The 19714-nt window shown below is 37.6% G+C and overlaps 1 protein-coding gene across 1 annotated transcript in view; it reads right to left on the bottom strand.

Annotated features, from left to right (window-relative positions):
• The window catches only part of MEP1A (meprin A subunit alpha), a 35515-nt gene extending 22290 nt beyond the window's left edge, over positions 1 to 13225 (bottom strand). The window contains exons 1-5 of the mRNA XM_063098310.1: positions 13157 to 13225; positions 13047 to 13071; positions 12903 to 12953; positions 8750 to 8790; positions 8156 to 8231 (exon numbers count right to left, since the gene is read on the bottom strand). Coding sequence (XP_062954380.1) covers positions 8156 to 8231; positions 8750 to 8790; positions 12903 to 12953; positions 13047 to 13071; positions 13157 to 13225 — 262 coding nt within the window. The remainder of the gene's footprint in view (positions 1 to 8155; positions 8232 to 8749; positions 8791 to 12902; positions 12954 to 13046; positions 13072 to 13156) is intronic.
• Positions 13226 to 19714: the final 6489 nt, after the last annotated feature.

The following is a 19714-nucleotide window of genomic DNA, read 5'->3' as shown; positions in this document are numbered from 1 at the left end:
TAAGCACCCCTCTAATACATGTCTGACTCATGAGCTTTGCATAAATGGAAGAAGGCTCCAAGCGGCTTAGTGAATAAGTGAAAGGCAGATCAAGCTGAACAGATACGTATACTGCTACCAATCACAGTGAGAGAGAATTTGGAGTTTGAATCATGCCAACTAAGGGGCTGGGAAAACTCTTGGGCATTCCATTGAAACTCCAGAGAGGCCATGGCTTAAGAGTATAGACTATATCCCAGCACTAAGGACAAAACTAAAGCCTCCACAAATCCCAGATGATTGGGCTGTTGGACCTGTGAAGAAACAGCAAATTGTTATCCACAGACAACACTAAAAGCAGTCGATAGAAAAATAAACAGAATCCAGGATGACTCAAATGTTAGAATTAGCAAGGACTTTAAAGCACTATTATACATTTGTCCAAGGATTTAAAGAAAAAAAGATGAATGCACTAAGAATCTCAGCAGAGAAATGCAAATTATATAAAAGAACCAAATAAAACATTCTATCAGTATTATATACAAAATGAACAATTCACTACATGATTTTAATAGCAGACTGGAGATGGTAAAAGAGACTGAGAAAAGTATTGAGAAAAATGCCTAGAGCCTTAGTGACCAATGAGAAAAATATTAAGCAGTCTAATATATGTACAATTAAAGTCTCAGAAAGACACAGAAAAATATTTGAGCAAATAATGGCTCAAAATTTCTCAGATTTGATTATTTAAAAATCACCTTAGAGATTCAAGAAGCTTGATGAACCCAAGCAGGATAAATACAAAGAAAATCACATAAGCATATCATAGTCAAACTGTTATAAGAATAAAAATAAAGAAAAAATATTGAAAGCAGCTACATAAAATAAAAGACACATTGCATACAAGGGAACAATAATATGAAAGATGGCTGATTTCTCATCAGAAGCACTGGAGACCAGAGACAATGTAACTGGGGCTAAATATTTGCAAAATGTATATCTGACAAAAGACTAATATTAAAAATATATAAAGAATTACTACAATTCAATAATAAATGGATAAATAGCCTAATTTTTAAAATGGGCAAACTACTTAGATATTTCTCAAGGGACGATACACAAATGATCAATAAATAACTGAAAAAGGAGTCAACGTCATTAGTTATCATAGAAATACAAATTAATAAATGAATGAATTTAAAAGAATGGTAGCACCAAATGTTGGCAAAGATGTGGAGTAACTGGAGCTTGCATACATTGTTTATGGAATGGTACAAGCTCATTGGAAGAGGTCTGACACTAAACACTTATACTATGACCCAGCAATGCTGCTCTTAGGTATTTACACCAGATATATGCAAATATATATTCAAAAAGAGTGTATGCAAGAATGTTCATAGTAGCTTTATTCATAATAGCCAAAACAGAGTCAACCCCTGGAGAAGGGCTAAACAAGCTGTGATAGACTATATTCATAAATGGAATGGCACTCAGTAATAAAAAGGAACAAATTGTTTCTATAAATATAAACACTGAAAAATCTCAAGAACATTTTACTGAGTAAAAGAGGCCTTAATCAGAAGAGTACATAACACATGATTTAGTTTATGTGAAAGTCTAGAATAGGCAAAACTCATCTATGAATAAAAAAGAAAAATAGAACAATGTTTGTTTGTTTTTCTGGAAGAGTGGAAATAACTGGGAAGGGACATGAGAGAACTTCCTGAGATAAACATTTTCTATCTCTTGTCAGGAACTAGGGTTACAGAAGTGCAAAAATCTTTCAGAACTCATTGAATTGTACACCTAAGACTCATGCATTTTACCCTATGTACATTTTACACAAGAGTAACCATAAACAAATATAAGACTCTAATTAATAATGTGCATGCTCAGGTGTTTGGGGGTAAAGTGTACTAGTGCCTGAAAATTACCTTGGAATGCACCAAAAATAGAATGAATTGATAAATTCATAAAGGGATGGACAGGAGGGATAGACGAGATAAAGCAAATATCACAAATTGTTAGTTGTATAATCCAGGTGGTAAGCATATGAATCTTCACTATATAATGCTTTTAGCTTTTTGTATATTTAAATTTTTGATAATAAAATGTTGGGAAAGAAAAGACAATGGATTCCAACTTTAAAACTGAGACGATTATAAGCCCGAAATCTATTTCCAGTAAAAATATCCTTCAGAATGAAGACAAAGTAAAGGTTATTTTCAGGTGAAAGAAAGAAGAGAATTTGTCATCAATAGGTTTGCTCCACAAAAAATTCTAAAGGAAGTTCTTTAGACTGAAGAGGAATTCAGATCTTCAAGAAGAATTAAGAGCACCAGAAGTGAAAGTAGATATAAAGATTATCTTTTTTTCAATTACTTTAAAAGACAATGGGCTGTTTAAAGCAAAAACTGTAAAACTATACTGTGAGGTTTATAGAGTATATAGGTGAAAAATATAAGCAAATAATAGCACAAAGGGCAGAGGTATAAATGGAATAAAATGCTTGCATTTTATGCAAAGTGGCACAATATTAAGTTTAAGAAGACTGTCACACATTAAGGATACAGGTTTTAATCCTTACAGTGAAACTGCTAGGAATAATACAAAGAGTTTAAGCTAAAAAAAAAAGCCAATAGAAGAGTTAAAATGTTAAAATGTTATTTTGACTAAACCAAAAGAAGGCAGGGAAGGGGGAGATACACGAAAAATAGCAAAATGATAGTTCTAAGTCAAAATACATCAATAATTTCATTACATGCAAATAGACAAAACACTTCAATTAAAATTCAGAGGTCAAAAGCCTAATTAAATAGATACCCCAAATACATACTATCTAAAAGAGATACACATAAAATATAGACATTGATAAGTTGGAAGTAAAAAATGGAAAAAGATATACAACTCAAGCAGTAATCATAAAAAAGCCATTGTGCCTATATTTAAATTAGACAAAGTAGACCTCAAGACAAAGAAGATTACCAGAAATAAAGAGAAACTTCTTTAAGTGATAAAAGGGTCAATTTATCAAGATGATGTCACAACTCTAAATGTGTTAGCACAAAATAGCAGAGCTTTATAAAAGTGATAAAGGAAGAAGTAAACAAACGTACAATTGTACTTAAAGATTTAACACCTCTCAGTAAGTTGTAAAACATTTAGTCTAAAATCAATATGGATATAAAATATTTGAACAACACCAACAGTCGCCTTGATCTATTTGACCTTAATAGAATAATATACCCCAAATTGCAGAATACAAATTCTTTTCATGTGCATATGGACCATTCACCAAGATAGAGCATAAGTTAGACTATAAAATACCTCTCAGTAAATTTCAAAAGATTGAAATGATCTCTGACCTCAACCAAATTTAATTAAAAATCAATAATAAGATGTCTAGAAGAGCTCCAAATATTTGGAAATTTAAAAACACATTTCCAACTGAGCCATGGATCAAAAAAAGTATAACAGAAATTAGAAAATATCTGAACTAAATTTTAATAAACATTTATCAATTCAAAATTTGTGGAAAATGGTAAAAGCAGTGCTTCAATAAGATTTTTAGCTTCAAATAAGATTTACGGCAATATAGGTGCCATATTATAGCATGTATCATATAAGAAAAAACGAAGATTTAAAATCAATGATATAAATTTCCATCTTAAGAATATAGAAAAAGAAGAGCAAATTAAACTTGAAGTAAGTAGAAAAAAGAAAATAAAGATAGGAGCAGAAAGAAACTAAATAGAAAGAGAAGTAAGAGAAAATTAAGTCAAAAGTTGGTTCTTTGAAAAGATCCATAAAATCAATAAGCCACTAGCAAGACTGAGCAAGAAAAAAGGAGTGAAAACAAACTACCCATATCAGGAATGAAATAGGAATATTACTAAAGATCTTATAAATATTATAAAGATAACTGGATACCATGCCAATATTTTGAAAACTCAGTTGAAATAATTGTTGAATTTTTTTCAAATGCTTTTTCTGCATCTATTGAGATAATCTTAAAATTTTTATTTTAAAAAATATAACTTAGCAAAAGTGGCATAAGGAGGAATAAAAAATATGAATGATTTGCTAATTATTAACAAAATTGAAATAATTTAAAAAAATATTATCCCACAAAGAAAACTCTATTACTTGGTTATTTTATTGGTGAATTTTATCAACATTTAAGAGATAATTTTAGTCATACCTGAACTCACTCAAAAGGCAAAAAAGGAAGACACACTTTCAAGTTTGTTTTCTGAGACCTACATAGTCTTGTTACTAAAGCCTGATGCAGATATTACCAAAAAAGAAAATTTGAGACTTATATTCTTTATAAATATAAACACAAAAATCCTTAACAAAATATTAGCGAACGGAATCCAGCAAAATATAAAAAGGGTAATACATCATGACCAAGTAGGGCTCATCTGAGAAATGCCAGGTTAGTTTAGCATTAAAATTTGATGTTATTCATCATATTACAGAATAAAGAGTAAAAATTATACAGGTATTTCAAGTTTAAGAAAAGGCACTTGACAAATTTTAATGACTCATAATGAAAAATTGCAATCTGATAAAGGGCATCTATTGAAAACATACAGTTAGTGTTACACATATACAGTTAGTGTTACACATGAATGAAGTATTGAATACTACCACTAAAAATGGAAAGAAGACAAAGACATCTACTCTTACTACTTCTACTCAACATGACAATGGATGTCTTAGCCAGTGCAATAAGGCAAGAAAAAGCAATAAACAGACACAAAGAGTTTTTAATAGAAAATTCAAAGAAATCTACAACGCAACAATTAGAACTGAGTATATTTAGTAAGGTAACAGGATACAAAGTCCATCGTATTTTTATATATTAGCAGAAAACAGTTGAATAATGAAATTTTTAAAATTCCACTTCGATAGCATTGAAAATATAAAATGCTTAGAGATAAATTTAGCAAGACACAGATCTCTACACTGAAAGTTACAAAACACTGATAAGAGAAATTAAAGGAGATCTAATTAAATTGACAGATATTCCATGTTTTTGAATTAGAAGATTCAATATTTTTAAGATTAATTTTTTACAAATTTATGTGTCGATTCAATATAATCCTACCAAAATCCCAGCAGCCTTTTTAGAGAAATTGATAAGTTGATTCAAAAATACATATGGAAACGCAAAAGATCTGAAGTAGGCTAAACTATCTTTAAAAAGGAGAACAAAGTTAGAGAACTCAATTCAAGATTAAATATAAAACTAGAGTAATCAACACACTGTAATATTGGCATGATGATAGACAAGTGGAATAATATGAGTACTTCAAAAATTTCATGGAAAAAATAGAATTAAAACATAATACCATCTTTACATGAACTTTTGTTCTTTTGGGTTTTTTTAAATTTTATTTTATTTTGTGAATACACAGTGTGGTTGATTATTGTGAAGTAATTTTGTGTAGCAAAGTAGAGATTCCAGAAATAGATCAACAGGTAGTCAATTATTTCTGACAAAGGTACCACATCAATTCAGTGAAGAAAGAAAAGTTCTGTATTTACAGCAAATTTTGCTGAAACAACTGGATTAATGAATGTAAATCAATCAGTCTCAACCTCTCCATCTTACTACACACAAAAATTAACTTGTGATAGACCATAGACAAAAAGCTGAAACTATAAAGCTTCTTAAAGTATAGGAGAATGTCCTTGTGACTTGTGGTTAAGCAAAGATTTTTTAGATAGAATATAAAAGCACAAACCATAAGTTAAAAAATTGATAAATTAAACTGTATCAGAATTAAAACTTTTACTCTTCAAAATATACTCTTTAAAAAACAGAAACAAAAAGCAAATCACAGAATGCAAGAAAATATCACAATATATATACCTGACAAAAGACATAAAATTCTTCTACGAAGAATGCAAAGACAAGCAATACAAATTTTACAACTCAGAAAAGAATTGGGCAGACACTTTATAGAAGAAGATACATAAATAGCTAATAACACATTATAATGTGCTAAATATCATTAGTCATTAGGGAAATGTAAATAAAAAGCACAGTGAGATACCATTTCACAGCCAGTAAAATGGCTACAATTAAAAAAATTAACACTACCAATGTTAGTGAGAATATGGAACAAATGGAATACTCATACATTTTTAATAGGAATGTAAAATGACACAGCCACTTTGGAAAACTATTTGGGTATTTTTTTATAAAGTTAAACATACACTTACCATCTGATGAAGCAATTCCATTCATTGAGATTTACCCCAAATAAAAAACATATATTCACAAAGATTTGTACAAGAATGATCACAACAGCTTTCTTGAGAATAGCCCCAAACTTGAAACAACTCAATGTCCATCAATAGGAAAATGGACAATAATTTATAGTATATTGATAAAAGAAATATTACTGAGTAGTAGAAAAAGAATGAACTATTTATGCACAGCAATATGGAAGAACCTCAAAAACATAAGTAAGAGAAGCCAGACAGAAAAGCATACATGCTATATGATTTCATTTATCTGTAAAGCAGTTGTAAATTAGGTAAAACTAATCTATGGGGAAAAAAATAGAATGGTGATTGTCTCTTGGTGAGAAGGGATGGGGATTGCCTAGAACTAAGCCCAAGGGAACTTTCTAGAATGATGGAAGGGAGAGTTACATAGGTTTATGCATTTGTCAAAAGCCTTGTCCACTGATTAGTGTATTTCAGTCTAGGTCAATTTAACTTTAATAAAGGAATTCTACACAAATATGGAATTCTGGTTAGTAGCTTTGCTTTCACATGCTACGGGCCCAGGCACCTGAGCTTTTAACACTCTCACATGGTGCTACTTGAGAACTACTGCTGTATTCTTACTGCCATTGTTTCATTTCAGGCCATCTGTCTTGAATCTTGCTCTCTATTAATTTCCTACCTGCCTTGCAGATAGAGAGACCTTGCTACTCAGGTTGCGGTCTGTGTGTGGACCAACAACATCATCACCTAGGGGACCGCTAGGCACGCAAATGTCAGTTCCCAACCCTGACCTACTCTGTGGGTTAACAGGTGACATCTGAGCACCTCAAAGTCTCAGAAGCACTGACTTACACAGAGTCATGATGAAGATTAAATAAAATAGCACATGAATTCACAGTGCCCGGGTACATACATAATAGGGTGGTGCAGATGTGAAACAGAAGGGAAATGGTAATGGGAAAAAAAACCCTTTTAAAGTTGGAGTTATAAAATTACGCTCCAATAAATATTGGCGCTCCATGAATGTGCAAGTGTGCTGGCAAACACGGGAGAAAATAACTCAGCTCAATTTTCCAGCAAATAACTGAGAACGACAGCATTTGTTGATCTCTAGCTGTCCTTCAGAAAAGGGATTGGAGGCAGCACTGGCAACCATGATGGAAAATAAGGAAACCTGCGAGTAATCTACATCTACTCGGAGAGGAAACCAGGGAGCAGACCAGCAAGATCAGGCAGTCTTGACCTGGCTTCCCCTCTCCTCTCTAATCTTCCCCGTCTATGACACAGGGTGGGCTTTGCGGGCATTGAGTCATCCCAGCTGCTCAGCTGTAGTTCAGCTGCTTCAGGGTCAGCCAATGCCAACACGTGGCATCTAATACTTACTTATTTTCACCAGTTATTATTTCTAACAATGAGTAAAATGTAACTTATTCAGCTGTTTATCTTAAGAGAGAAAAGAGTAGAAACTATTCATTCTGAGGAAAAAGGACCGTGAACATGTAAAACACAGACTTCTCTGTTTCTCAAAAGTATGGCATGTTTCTCTCGTTAAAAAAAAAGGCAAGAAATCAATATGCTAAAAATAATATCCTCGTACTATATTTGGATTAATCTAAAGAAACCATTAAAGTACACATTTTCCATCACTATGATGACAACCTATATTTCATGATATTTTTATTCTTTATGTTGCTCCCAGTTTTCTGAATATTTTAATGGATGCTTCATTTTAATAATTATTCTTTGAAACTCTGTCTCAGACTGGTTCAGCAGCACTCGCTTTGATGTCATGTTTTTCTTTGCATGAGATGAGGCTTGGGAACCCTCTTATATATTGGTGGTCACCCCCACTCTGAAGCAGATGAACAGGAGAAAGGGGGAGAGAGAAAAGTTAAACCAGGAGCTCCTAATTTAAAACGACTGATATTACCCAGATCGTCGGCCAGAATGTAAGGAATGGGGAACTTCCACCTGTAGTAGGGGTCTCGCAGGGCATTTCTGGAGTTCTGTGAAAACAAAGGCAAAGATGACTGCGAAGCCTAGTCCTCAAGGTCACCTTGACCTCCTCCTTCACTAAATGCTCTCACAACAGTCTATCACACAATTCAAACAACTTAGTGGCATTTGTCTTCTGATTATAAAAGCCATAGAAGTTCCTTAGAGATCATTTGGAAAAATCAGAGAAATTATTAAGAACAAAATAAAGGGGACCTACAATTCCCCCAAAACTGAGATAGCTGCTGTAGACATATTGGTACATTTCTTTCTCTCTCATTCTTCTCTTATTAATGAAATTGAATGGCAAGCCATTTAATAATTATAGACTCTAGTGCTGTTGGCTTGTTTTCCCTCTGTTCTTGTCACTACCAACTACAGTAGAAGTCTTTCTGGGTACAGATTATAAATTATAAATCATTCTTCTCCTCCACAGTGCCCATCCCAGGGCTGGCCACAGAGCATTGATTCACAACCCAGTGGCACAGCCAGTCCCGAGGAGCGTTTTAGTGTTGTTGGCTGTACTCACCCCCAGGAAGATGTCTCCTTGAAAGAGGTCCAAGCCTGCAGCTAGATATGGATTTTAAAAGAAGAATATATGAATGAGCATTATTAAATGGCATCTCTCATAGTAAAATTACCCTTTGTCATTATAAATCTGTAATTATTAATCGTTATATGGAAAAACTCCTCTTGAAACAATGCAAAAACTTCCTTTAATTGAGGAAATGTGAATGGACGATAAGTATCTCATACTGTTACGTCCTCTGCTTTCACTTTTGGAACAAGAAACCTTGTTCAAGAATCTTAGAAGTAAGAGTTTAGTTAGAAGGGATCTTACTGATCATTGCCTCTAAAGCTCCCATTCTGCAAAAGAAGAAATGGAGTCCAGAGACAGGAAGTGCTGTACCTGGTCAGTGGCCGAGGGAGCGTTAAAACTCCTGACTTCCGATTCAGGGCCCTTTCTGCTATGTACCACCCTTCCTCCTGTCCCTAGGGAAATGGTTGGTTTCTCTCTTTCTTGTGAAAAAACAATGATATCCTCTAAAATCAAGCTCAGGGTGCTACCCTTGTAATAAGGAAGACCAGGGCAATGTGGAGAGATCCATTCAAAACTGTATCTCCAAACATCTGCTGTCAGATGCTTAGCGGAATACACATTTCCATTGCTGGTATTGCTTAATCCTGGCTTCATACTGTTTTTGAAAATAAGATTCTTAAAAGGGAAGACTCTTGTGTGAAAAATTCCTGGGCCTTTAAAATATATCACTTCTTACAACTCTCACATGAAAAGCAGCATTCCTGTAAAACACAGACAAATTCAGACAGGATCATGGGTCATTGGATTGTACTTCATTCTGAGGACAGCCCCTGATTTACAGGAAACCATGGCAGAGAATAATGACTATAGCCTCACATACAAATAGAGACCCCACTTGGCAAAGCCTATGGCTCATTCAGTAGCTAGTTCAGTCCCCACAAATGACATCAAGGAGGTGTTAAGTATTAGGAGACATCATGGTTTCATTTGCTAATGACTGACTAAGCCTGTCCCTGCATCACCCCTTCCTCATCACACATTTTCTAGACTTGCCTAACCTCCTTAACTCTGACCTATTCATATGGTAGCAGTACAATTAAACAATTTTCAAATAGCAATGACACCATTGCCCGACTGTCAGTAGGACCAAGGTTTTGAATTGTTTTTTCAGTAGGGATATTTTGTGCTGGGGCATCCATACTCTTACCTAGGCTTGTCATACCCAAAAGTGGGCACTTCCTCACACCTGGCCTGAATAGGGATGGGGGTGGGGGAAGCTGTTCCAGAGGGACACAAACAAGCCCACCCAGACCTTGGCCCCAGTGGTTGGTCAGCATGGATGGGGTCATCGGGGTGGGGCGTACTTCCTAAATAAGTTCCTCTGCAATGAAAGCAAGCCTGGATGTACTCACTACCCAGTTTGTTCATGTAGCACATACTTACTAAGTGCCTAATGAGTCCTAGGCATTGTCCTAGGAGCTGAGGATATAGCACAGAACAAAACAAAGCCTTAAGGAAATGACATTCTTAATTATAGGAAAGAGGAGACACACAAATAAACAAATAAATGTAGAGTGTGGCAGATGATGAAAAGTGCGATTTAAAAAACCCAAAAAACATAAAACATGGTAAGGGGAAAAAGAGTGCTGGGGTGGAGGAAGGTGCCATTTTATTAAAGGGTGATCAGGGAAGGCCTCCCTGCGGAGGTGGCACTTAAGCAGAAATCTGGTGGAGGGAGTGAAGGAAGAGTGCTGGAGGCAGAGGCAACAGCAAATGGAAAGGTCCTGAGGCAGGAAAGCCTTGATGTCTAGAGCAGTGCTCCTCCAACTCTAGACTCAGAATCCCTAAGAGAGCTTGTTAAACACAGATTGCTGAGCCCACCCCCTGGGTTCCTGATTTAGTAAGACTAGGCAGGGCCTGAGAAGGTTATTTCTAACAGGTTTCCTGATGTTGTCAATGCTGCTGGTTGGGGGAACACACATTGCAAACCACGTTCATAGAAGAATAGCTACATGGTCAGGGTGGCTGGAGAGTTTGAGTAAGAAAGGGAGAAATAGTAAAAAATGGGGTCAGAGAGGCAGCCAGGGTCAGATCATCTTAAACTTGAATGTGTAGAGGAATCACCTGGGGATGGAGATGCTGACTCTGTAGGTCTGGAGTGGAGCCAAAATGCTATATCTCTAAGAAAGCTCTTAAGTGATAAAGGTGATGTTGCCCTATGGACCGCAGTTTGGGAATCAAGATGCTAGGGCCTGTATTCTGTGTTGGAGAAGTCATTAGAAGGTTGAATCAGAGCTGTGACATGATCTGAACGATATTAAAAGGAGAGCTCTATCTATGTTGTGTAGAGTGGTCTGTAGGGGTGAAGACAGACGGGGAAGAGCAGTTACGAGGCCACTGCAAGGACTAGGTCAGACATGAGGTGGCTTGGATCAGGATGGGGGTAGCAAAAGTGCTGAAAAGTCTTGACTTGTGATACAATTTGAAGGTATTGGGGGCTGGCCGATTTGCTCAATTGGTTAGAGCATAGTGCTGATAATACCAAGGTCCAGGGTTCGATTCCTGTAAAGGTCAGCTGTCAAAATAAAAAATAAGGTAGATCTAATAGCATTTGCTGACGGATTGTGTGTAAGGTGTGAGAGAAAAACAGGAGCTAGGGGCAATTCTGAGGTTGTGAGCCTAAAATCTAGAAGGAGGGAGTTGCATTTACTGAAATGAAAAGGAGCAGGTCTTGGGGTAGAGGAAAAGAAAGGTTACATCAGCATGGAGAGAAGACTCAAAATGACTACATTCTCTATATGATCTTCCCACTCAATTTGTGATATGAGAATCTGACTACATGGCTACCCTATCAATCCTGGTGGCTTGGTTCGAGTGGCCTAAAAAGATGGGGGATCCACATGGTAAAGGGATTTCTTCAGTGAGGTCACAGTTCAGAGGTGGTGGTGGGACTGAAGAGTAAGAAATGGCTCAGAAGTAAAATAATTCATTTTTATTAGATAAATAAGGATGAGACTAGGAAAACTTTAATTTTAATCTCATCCACATTTTAAAATACAGTGGATCCTCTGAACTACATACACCTTGACTTATTCTGAAGACAGATATTTTGGTGCCTGGCTCTGAAGTCTTAGGACCCATTTACCCATTCACCCATTTACCTTACAAAAATATTTCTACTCTGCCCATGCAGTCATTTTCAAGCTATTCCAGTTAAATATCAACTAGCTGCCTTCCTTGTGAATGGGACAAAGCCTGAGAAACTTAAGCCTTAGGTTTGAGTTTCTTAGCGTTGTAGTCCCCAAATAGCACTGAGCTATTGGGGTCTGAGTCAAAAGACCTGGAGGTGAGCCCCATCACTGCCACCTGGATTTGGGGCAACTCACCCTAACCATGAGGAGCCTCTTGTCCTTTCCCACAAAATGAGAACAGTACTTGCCCCACTACAAGACTAGACAAACAAATATGCAAGTGGGTGTGAAAGCTTTGTAAACTACAGATGTTTATGATCATAAATACCTCTGCTTCCACCATGCCTAACCAAAGACACCCAAAAGGCAGAGGCTTCTCTATGTTGTTTCAGAAGCAGGACAGCAGAGGGAAAAAAGAGCTGATAACTCAGCTTCTTTCTCTCAATAATGGACAAGACTGATGGATTTCCGCAAGAAATGTTTGTGAACAGGATGTCTAAGTGGAAATACCTTTTGCTCTTCTCTAAATCCCAACCAAACAGTTATTAATGAATATGATGGACCAATAGAGGGGCTGGGTTTTTCCACATGCTAAATATAGCCATAGGCTTATTCTGCATATTTTTCTTTAGCAAGCAGAATAATACCTATTTTTCTTTCCTTTTTTAAAAAAACTGGAAAAATGAAATTTTTATAAATAGAAAACTTGTTCATGTATTTCTAGATCTAGTGAGGACTCACTAGCTCTCCTAGAAAATCTGTTCTAACCATCTTTCTCTTTCCACATTTCCTTTTTTTTCAGAAACTGCAAATCCTAATGAAGCACAAATCACTCTCTCTCCCTAAAAGGCACAGAACACAGTATGAGTATGATGAAGGTAAGTGCTTTTCAGCAATCCTATCACTTTTAAATTACTTCAAGATATTAATAATGCAGAAATTGAACCCACCTAAATTGATTTCTGGAATATCCTTCTGTTCACCAAAATCTGCTTCATGTACTGTTAAAAGTGGGGGGAAAAATGTTAGAAGTCTTGCTGAAACAACAGAGAGAAAGTTCTGAAACACTGTCTATGCATTTAAATGCTTCTTACCATTTTCTTTAGAAATAAGCTTAATCTGAAAAGAAAAAATATACAGAAAATGGATAATGTATAACAGAATTAACATGTCTAAGTATCCAGAAGAACATAACCCTACTTACCGATACAGCAGCTATGTGTGTAAAAAACAAGGTAAAAGAGAGAATGTAGATGAATCTAGTCCAAACCATTGTTGCAAGTGAACTGATTTTAGCAAAGACATCTTGTGATAAATACCTTTTAGACTTTGCCCTGACTATCATATTAGAAACTTTGACCCCTCCATATGGACTGCAGTGTTTAAAAAAAAAAAAAAAAAAAAAAAAAGGTAGCCAACAGTAATGTCATAAACCCTTGCAAAGACAGAAACTAAGTCTACCTTAAAAGCTCAAGCTCCAAAGACTAGGAAAAAGTCTGAAAAAGTAATACTGAAATAAACATATAAGAACCAATACCATTCTTATACACCAGCAATAACTGTTCGTATAACAACAGGTAAAAGATCCTCACAATAGAAATAAAACTAATCTATAAAATGATTCAGCTTATTCTCTGCAGTGCAGCCATCCATCAGTATCTGTGGGGGATTGGTTCCAGGACACCAAGAATACTAAAATCCATGGATGCTCAAGTACAGTTGGCCCTGGGGGACCAGTGGATATGAAAAGTCAGCTTCCTGTATTCACGGGTATACTGTTGGTTAATTCTGCAAATGTGGAACCGTTAGAAACAGAGGGTCGACTGTACTTTTTTGTAATAGCAAAGAAGTGGAAAATGTGTTTATAGTCGAGGAAAAAATAAACTATGGGATCTATTCAGTCATGTACAGGTAAAAGTTTAACAGCCAGCTCTCTGAAAAAAAAAATAAGCCTTCATTTATAGTGTTAGCTGACTTTGCATGGTGCAAATATTCCCACCACGGACAATTTCAAGCTACCAGCACTGTCACTAAATGCAACATTGGGAAGAGACTCTACAGGGGCTCTATGTGCCCCAGTATGGCACTGCAATTTTGCTCGCGCCTTCCTATTCTTGCACGCACAGCAATCCTCAAGGTCTGGAGCCTGCATTTCTCCACCTCACACTCATTACGGGCAGGTGGGCCAGTCCTGGTGGCAGAAGGGCACTTCTCGGCACAAGGGCACTTCAGGAGTCAGGGAGTGGGGCTTCCTGACTATAAAATAGGATGCATGTCAACGGGGGGCCAGCTTCTGATGGGCAGAGAGGTCTAAGGCTGACTTCCTTTCTACCAAAGTCATTGGTGGTGAGGTGGTAAAAAGAATAGAGTCATCCCCACGACCTCTAGCAGCCGGAAGCCGCTGTTTTCCACAAAATCCGACTTGCTCAACAGCTAAGATGACTTAAGTCAGCAAATACAATCTACATGATTTTAAAAACGGGTGGGGAGGGACTTGATAAACATCAGCTTAAGAATAATTGGCTCTAAGTATCTAGGAGACTTTTACATCTTAAACGTACTGTTGATTTTTCTCAAATTCTGAAGCAATTATGACAAGAGTGAATATTTGTTAATTCTGGAAGCCGTGAAGTAGGGGTTTGTTATTTTGTTCCCTAAATAAAAAGGCAATGCTGTTGCTTTGGTACTGCTCCCTATTAAATCTCAGATGTCAGGATTTCAAAAGGGCAATCATGGGGCTGTTTAATTCTCTCCATCTTGCTTCCAGACAGATATGCTTTTATCCTTCCCTTCCTTCTTAAATTTATCTGAACACTATATTATACAGATGGCCTTGGAGTCAGATAGGCAGGAAATTAAATCCACCTCTACCATTGACTAGCTATGGCAATTTGAGTATCTGCATTCCCTGTATAAAATGAATAGTGGTGCCTACTTCATGGGGCTAATGTAAGGATTCAATGAGATAACATAAGTAAACCACAGGTTTACATATGTTACATAGAAAGCGCTTAATAAATTATAGCTCTTTGGATCCACACACATTACCTTCTGGCAAAAGATAAGCAATAAGATCACAGAGCTCAGAACATACCTTGCTCAGCAGACCCTCCAGTGATGAGAGCATAGGTCTTCAGCAGACACAACTCACCCCTGGTGATTTTCTTTTTATGATCTTGAACGCGGGTGTTAATTAGTTACCAGTTATTTGCAATCCTAGGCACTTCTTCATCTGAGGGCAAGGTCCATGCTTTATTTTCTGTATCTGCCCCAGTGCCTGACACACAATAGGCAATTAGTTATCATGATGAGTGAAAAATAGCAAAATATAATTTTCTCTGGAGGTTTTGGATCGGGTGACTAGCTTTGATCTCAGTGAGGACATTTTACAAACTGACCAGTTGAGCAAGTGGTCCGCAGCTTGGAGGAGGAAAGCCATTGGCGGGGGAAAATGGGGAAACGCTCCCCCAACTATTGTCAGACACTCTCCAGCCTCATAAAATCGCAGTACTTCTTGCAAGATGCCAGTCCTGCTTCACTCACAGAGCTCTTCCCTTGACCAGCTGTGAGTTAACCTCTAACAACTCACCTTGCTAGTCCTCCCAGGGCAATCAACATATTAATAGGGGCTTGTGTATAGAACAAGACTCAGAAAATATTTTCTATAAAGGGTCAGACAAACTATTTCAAGATTTGCAGGCCATAAGATCCCTATAGCAACTATTTAACTCTCCTGTTGTAGCATGAATGCAGCCACAGACAACAATGTAAAGGCATGAGCATGGCTGAGTTCCAATAAAACTTTATTTACAAAACCAAGCAAAGGGTCATAGTTTGCTGACCCCTGGCTTTTAAAAAATTGACCCCCTGAATGGTGGAGATTGAGATAGTGATATAGTTATAAAAGGTGCAGCAGCAGCAACTGACATGTATACAGCACTCACTATGGGCCAGGCACTGCTCTAAGGACCTAAAGTGCAATTATTCATTTAATCCTCACAATAATCCTATGAAGAAGGCATTAATACCGTCCCCATTTTACAGATTAAGAAACTGAGACAGAAAAATTAAGAAACCTGCCCAAGGTCACACAGACCCTTTCCAGTGCTCCTAAAATACAACCCGAGAGGAAGCTTTCTCTGCCTAGGACTGGAATCAGGCAACCAGGGGTGAGGCACCCAACATCAAGCTGCAGCATGCAGGTCCCAGTTCCATGGGTTCCAACTCCAACAATTTATTAAGAAGACTTGACCTCTAGGGAAACAGTTCCCAAGCTGTAGAGTCCTTCAAAATCCCCTGGAAAGCTTGTTAAATTACAATTCCTGGGCCTGGAATTTGTAAATTCTGATTCAGTTCAAAAGGTGAGACCCATGAATCTGCATTTTTAATAAACACCCCAGTGATTTTGTAGAATACACTTTGATGGATAGGGCTATATGGAATTTGTGTCAGCCAGATGCTTTCTTTCTGATTGTGGTTATTGGGTAGCTTCTTCCTGGTTCCCTTTTTAGAAGGAAATCAAAAGATCAGAGCAACTTCCAGTTTCCCAGTGGTGACATATCAGGTAGTAAGAATCAGAGAGATCATTAACACAGGAATCTACTTCAGAATGCCTCGAGGAACAGCCTCTCTGAGGTATGGTTTCAGGAAGTGCATTCTTAACAAGTTTGGGGGTGATTCCTACATGGAAAACATGAGACTCACTGATTTCAGCTTTTTCTCCTTTATAGCACCCACAGAACACATTGTCACTTCTTTCACATGGTATGGGGAAGAATCAAACAAGCAGCTTACTTTTTTATTTTTTGCCAATTCTTTTCCTACTTATTGAATCCTCATAAAGTATTTAAATTGAAGGTTGGAGCTCAGCTGAGAGCTACACAGCTGCCCCCCTGGTTTCAGGAAGTGTCTCTAACCTCTGCTGACTACAAGGGTTATCACCACTGAGAAGGCCCAGTTGGTCCATAGCATCTGGGAGAAAAGACTAAATATGTGGAAATTGTTGAGTAAAGGGAAGACACAATTGTGCCAGGCTTTTCTTGGAAAAGAAATGTGATTCTGAGGAACAAGAGATCTGTTTTCTACTGTCTCTGAAGTCAGGATACAAGGAAACAGGATTGGCTTGCAATAGGGACACTTAATTGTTACATATAGAGGCCTTCCTGGTCATCTGAGGATTCTTGGATTCTTAAGTATGTTTAAAAGGAAGACCTTGTTAGTCATAGTAAAGAGTGCCATGGCTACAGCCTGGGGAGAGTTGAGCACAGATGGATGAAATTCTTCAGAAAGAGGTGGTGTTGGAGAAAGAACGGGTGGGGCTAGGTTGGGGATTTTTCTTTGTCCTAGGAAATGTCATTCAGTTTTGAGGTATTTTAATAGAAGCAAGATGATGGTAAATCACACATGTAACTCAATCCAGAGAAGGAGGTTCAGCCCTCTTAGAAAACACATGGGATTTGTAATCCCATTTCCCATTGAAAACTGCAAAATTGTTTTTGGTACAGCTGATTCTTTTATGCAAGTAACCAACAGCTCTGTTAAGAGCCAATTGCATTGTCTGCCAATTCAACAGGGATCTGAGTTGAACTAGTAAGGAGAAGGTAACAAGTAGGCCCATGTAGAAGCATTGTTAGAAATTCTCAAGGTAATTAGTCAAAGTTAACAGACTGGAAAAAGAAACTTCCTGAATTAGTCAGTTTATATTCATATGCTGAATCAAATTTCTAAATATAAGTTCATCTTCTAAAATTCTAAAAGACTACACTTGCAGCCACTTTCTAAAACAATGCCACATGTCACACACTAGTGAGGACTGCTTTGCACAAACATGTAGATAAGAATGTCAGTCTCTGGTGACCTGTGAATAGATGGGTTTAATTACTTTACGTACCTACCAGAATAGGAAGAAAACTAGCCACACCTGGGTTTTACAGTTGAATTTCTGGGAACAGCAGTTTGCCAATCCCCTACAAAGTTCCCTAGCTTGAATGACATTTCTTATTGAAATAATAGCATTATGATAACAACCAGATGCCTTATTAGGGACCTATTACCTGACTAGTTCTGTGTAAAGTGCTTTACATAGACAATCTCACTTAATTCTCATGATGATCACTTAAGGTAAGAATTGTTGCCCTCGTTTTATAGAAGACTGAGCTTGGAGAGAGGTTAAGTACAGTGCCCAGAACCTGAAAAATATCAAAATAGAGAAATTAGTTAATAATGTGTTTTCTTTCCAGGCCGGTGTCCAGTCTCAGTTGATTAGCTAGACCAGCATATCACCAAATGTATTTATTAATTCATTTTTTCATTCATGCACTCATCCATAAAATTTTTATTTAGTGCCTCCTCTGTGCCAGACATAACATTAGGCACTGGGGAAACAGCCATGGAGCAGATAGACACTGTCCCCTCCCTCATGGAGCATAGACAGAGGTGAATGTCACAGGGAGAGAAGTACCCACCAGCATTTTAGTATTACCCTTAGCAAAGATAGATCGACAGGTAGATAGATGAACAAATTGTGCTATATTCGTAGGTAACAATAGAATCCTACTAGAATAGAATACACGATAGAATATTGTCACCATGCAATAATACTAAGCAATAAAAAAAATTTGAACTATTGATACATGCAATGGCATGGATAAACCTCAAAAGCATTATGCTAAGAGGCCAGACACAAGACCATATGCTGTGGGATTCCACTTACATAGAATATTAGAAAAGACAAAACTATAGTAATAAAGCCAGATCAGTGGTCACCAGAGGCCAGGAGTTGAGGGTGGAAGGAGATTGACTACAAAGGGCAAAAAGAAACTTTTGGGAGTGATGGAATGAAATACTCTATATTGTGATTGTGTTGGTGGGTATATACTGTATAAATTTGTCAAAACTCATGGAATTGAACACTTAAAATTGGAGAATTTTATTGTATGTAAGTTATACCCCAATAAAGTTGACCTTAACAAAATTAGGAACCAGGCAGCCCCCACCAACAGAGAGCAGGAATGCAAGTGCTCTTATGCAGGCAGACTGCCACTGCTGCAGACACCATTGCTGTACAGGTAGTCCACCACGGCCATGGCCACTACCACTGCAGTGCTGACCTGCTGCCACAGTAGCAGCCACAGCCACCGTAGCAGCCACCACTGCCATGCAGGCGGTTTACCAACCACTCAACTGCACTGACACAAGGAAGGTCACCAGTGGAGCCTGGGGAAAGGGGTGAGCAAGTGCAGACCTACAACCCAGTGGCCCAACCCACAGGGGGATTTACACTGACTCAGTAGCACACCTGGCATTGGAAGGTATGTGTGCAGCCCACACAACTACCTTTATCCAGGGAGAGACACACACAGAACCCTGGAGAGTACTGAAATCGAGGATAGCCAAATAGAGTAAGGAAGAAAATTCCCAACCATCACCAACCCATCTCCCAACTGGGGGAGACTCTGCCTATAGGAAAGAGGAAAGAGAAAGCCCACCCATAGTCACCTATGCAAACTGAGGGGCTCCAATATACCCCAGTGCACCATCAGGCAGGGTCCCAGGATGCTAGTCAACAAACCCACTCAGGTCACCCACCCCAGCCAAAGAATGACAGGGTACCCAAGCACTTTTCACAAGAACTTGAAAGCTTGCCCTCATCCTCAATGACCCAACACAGTGTCACTAACTCTAGCAAGGAATCACTAAGTGTCCCAGTGCCTAGGGTATGGAGGCACTCACACACAACTCCAACACTGAATATGGCCAAAGT

Source organism: Cynocephalus volans, chromosome 5 (genome assembly GCF_027409185.1).
Source record: "Cynocephalus volans isolate mCynVol1 chromosome 5, mCynVol1.pri, whole genome shotgun sequence".
In the NCBI taxonomy this organism is placed as follows: Eukaryota; Metazoa; Chordata; class Mammalia; order Dermoptera; family Cynocephalidae; genus Cynocephalus; species Cynocephalus volans.
Note: the sequence above shows the minus strand (reverse complement) of the source record. Positions and strands in the feature narration are given on the sequence as shown.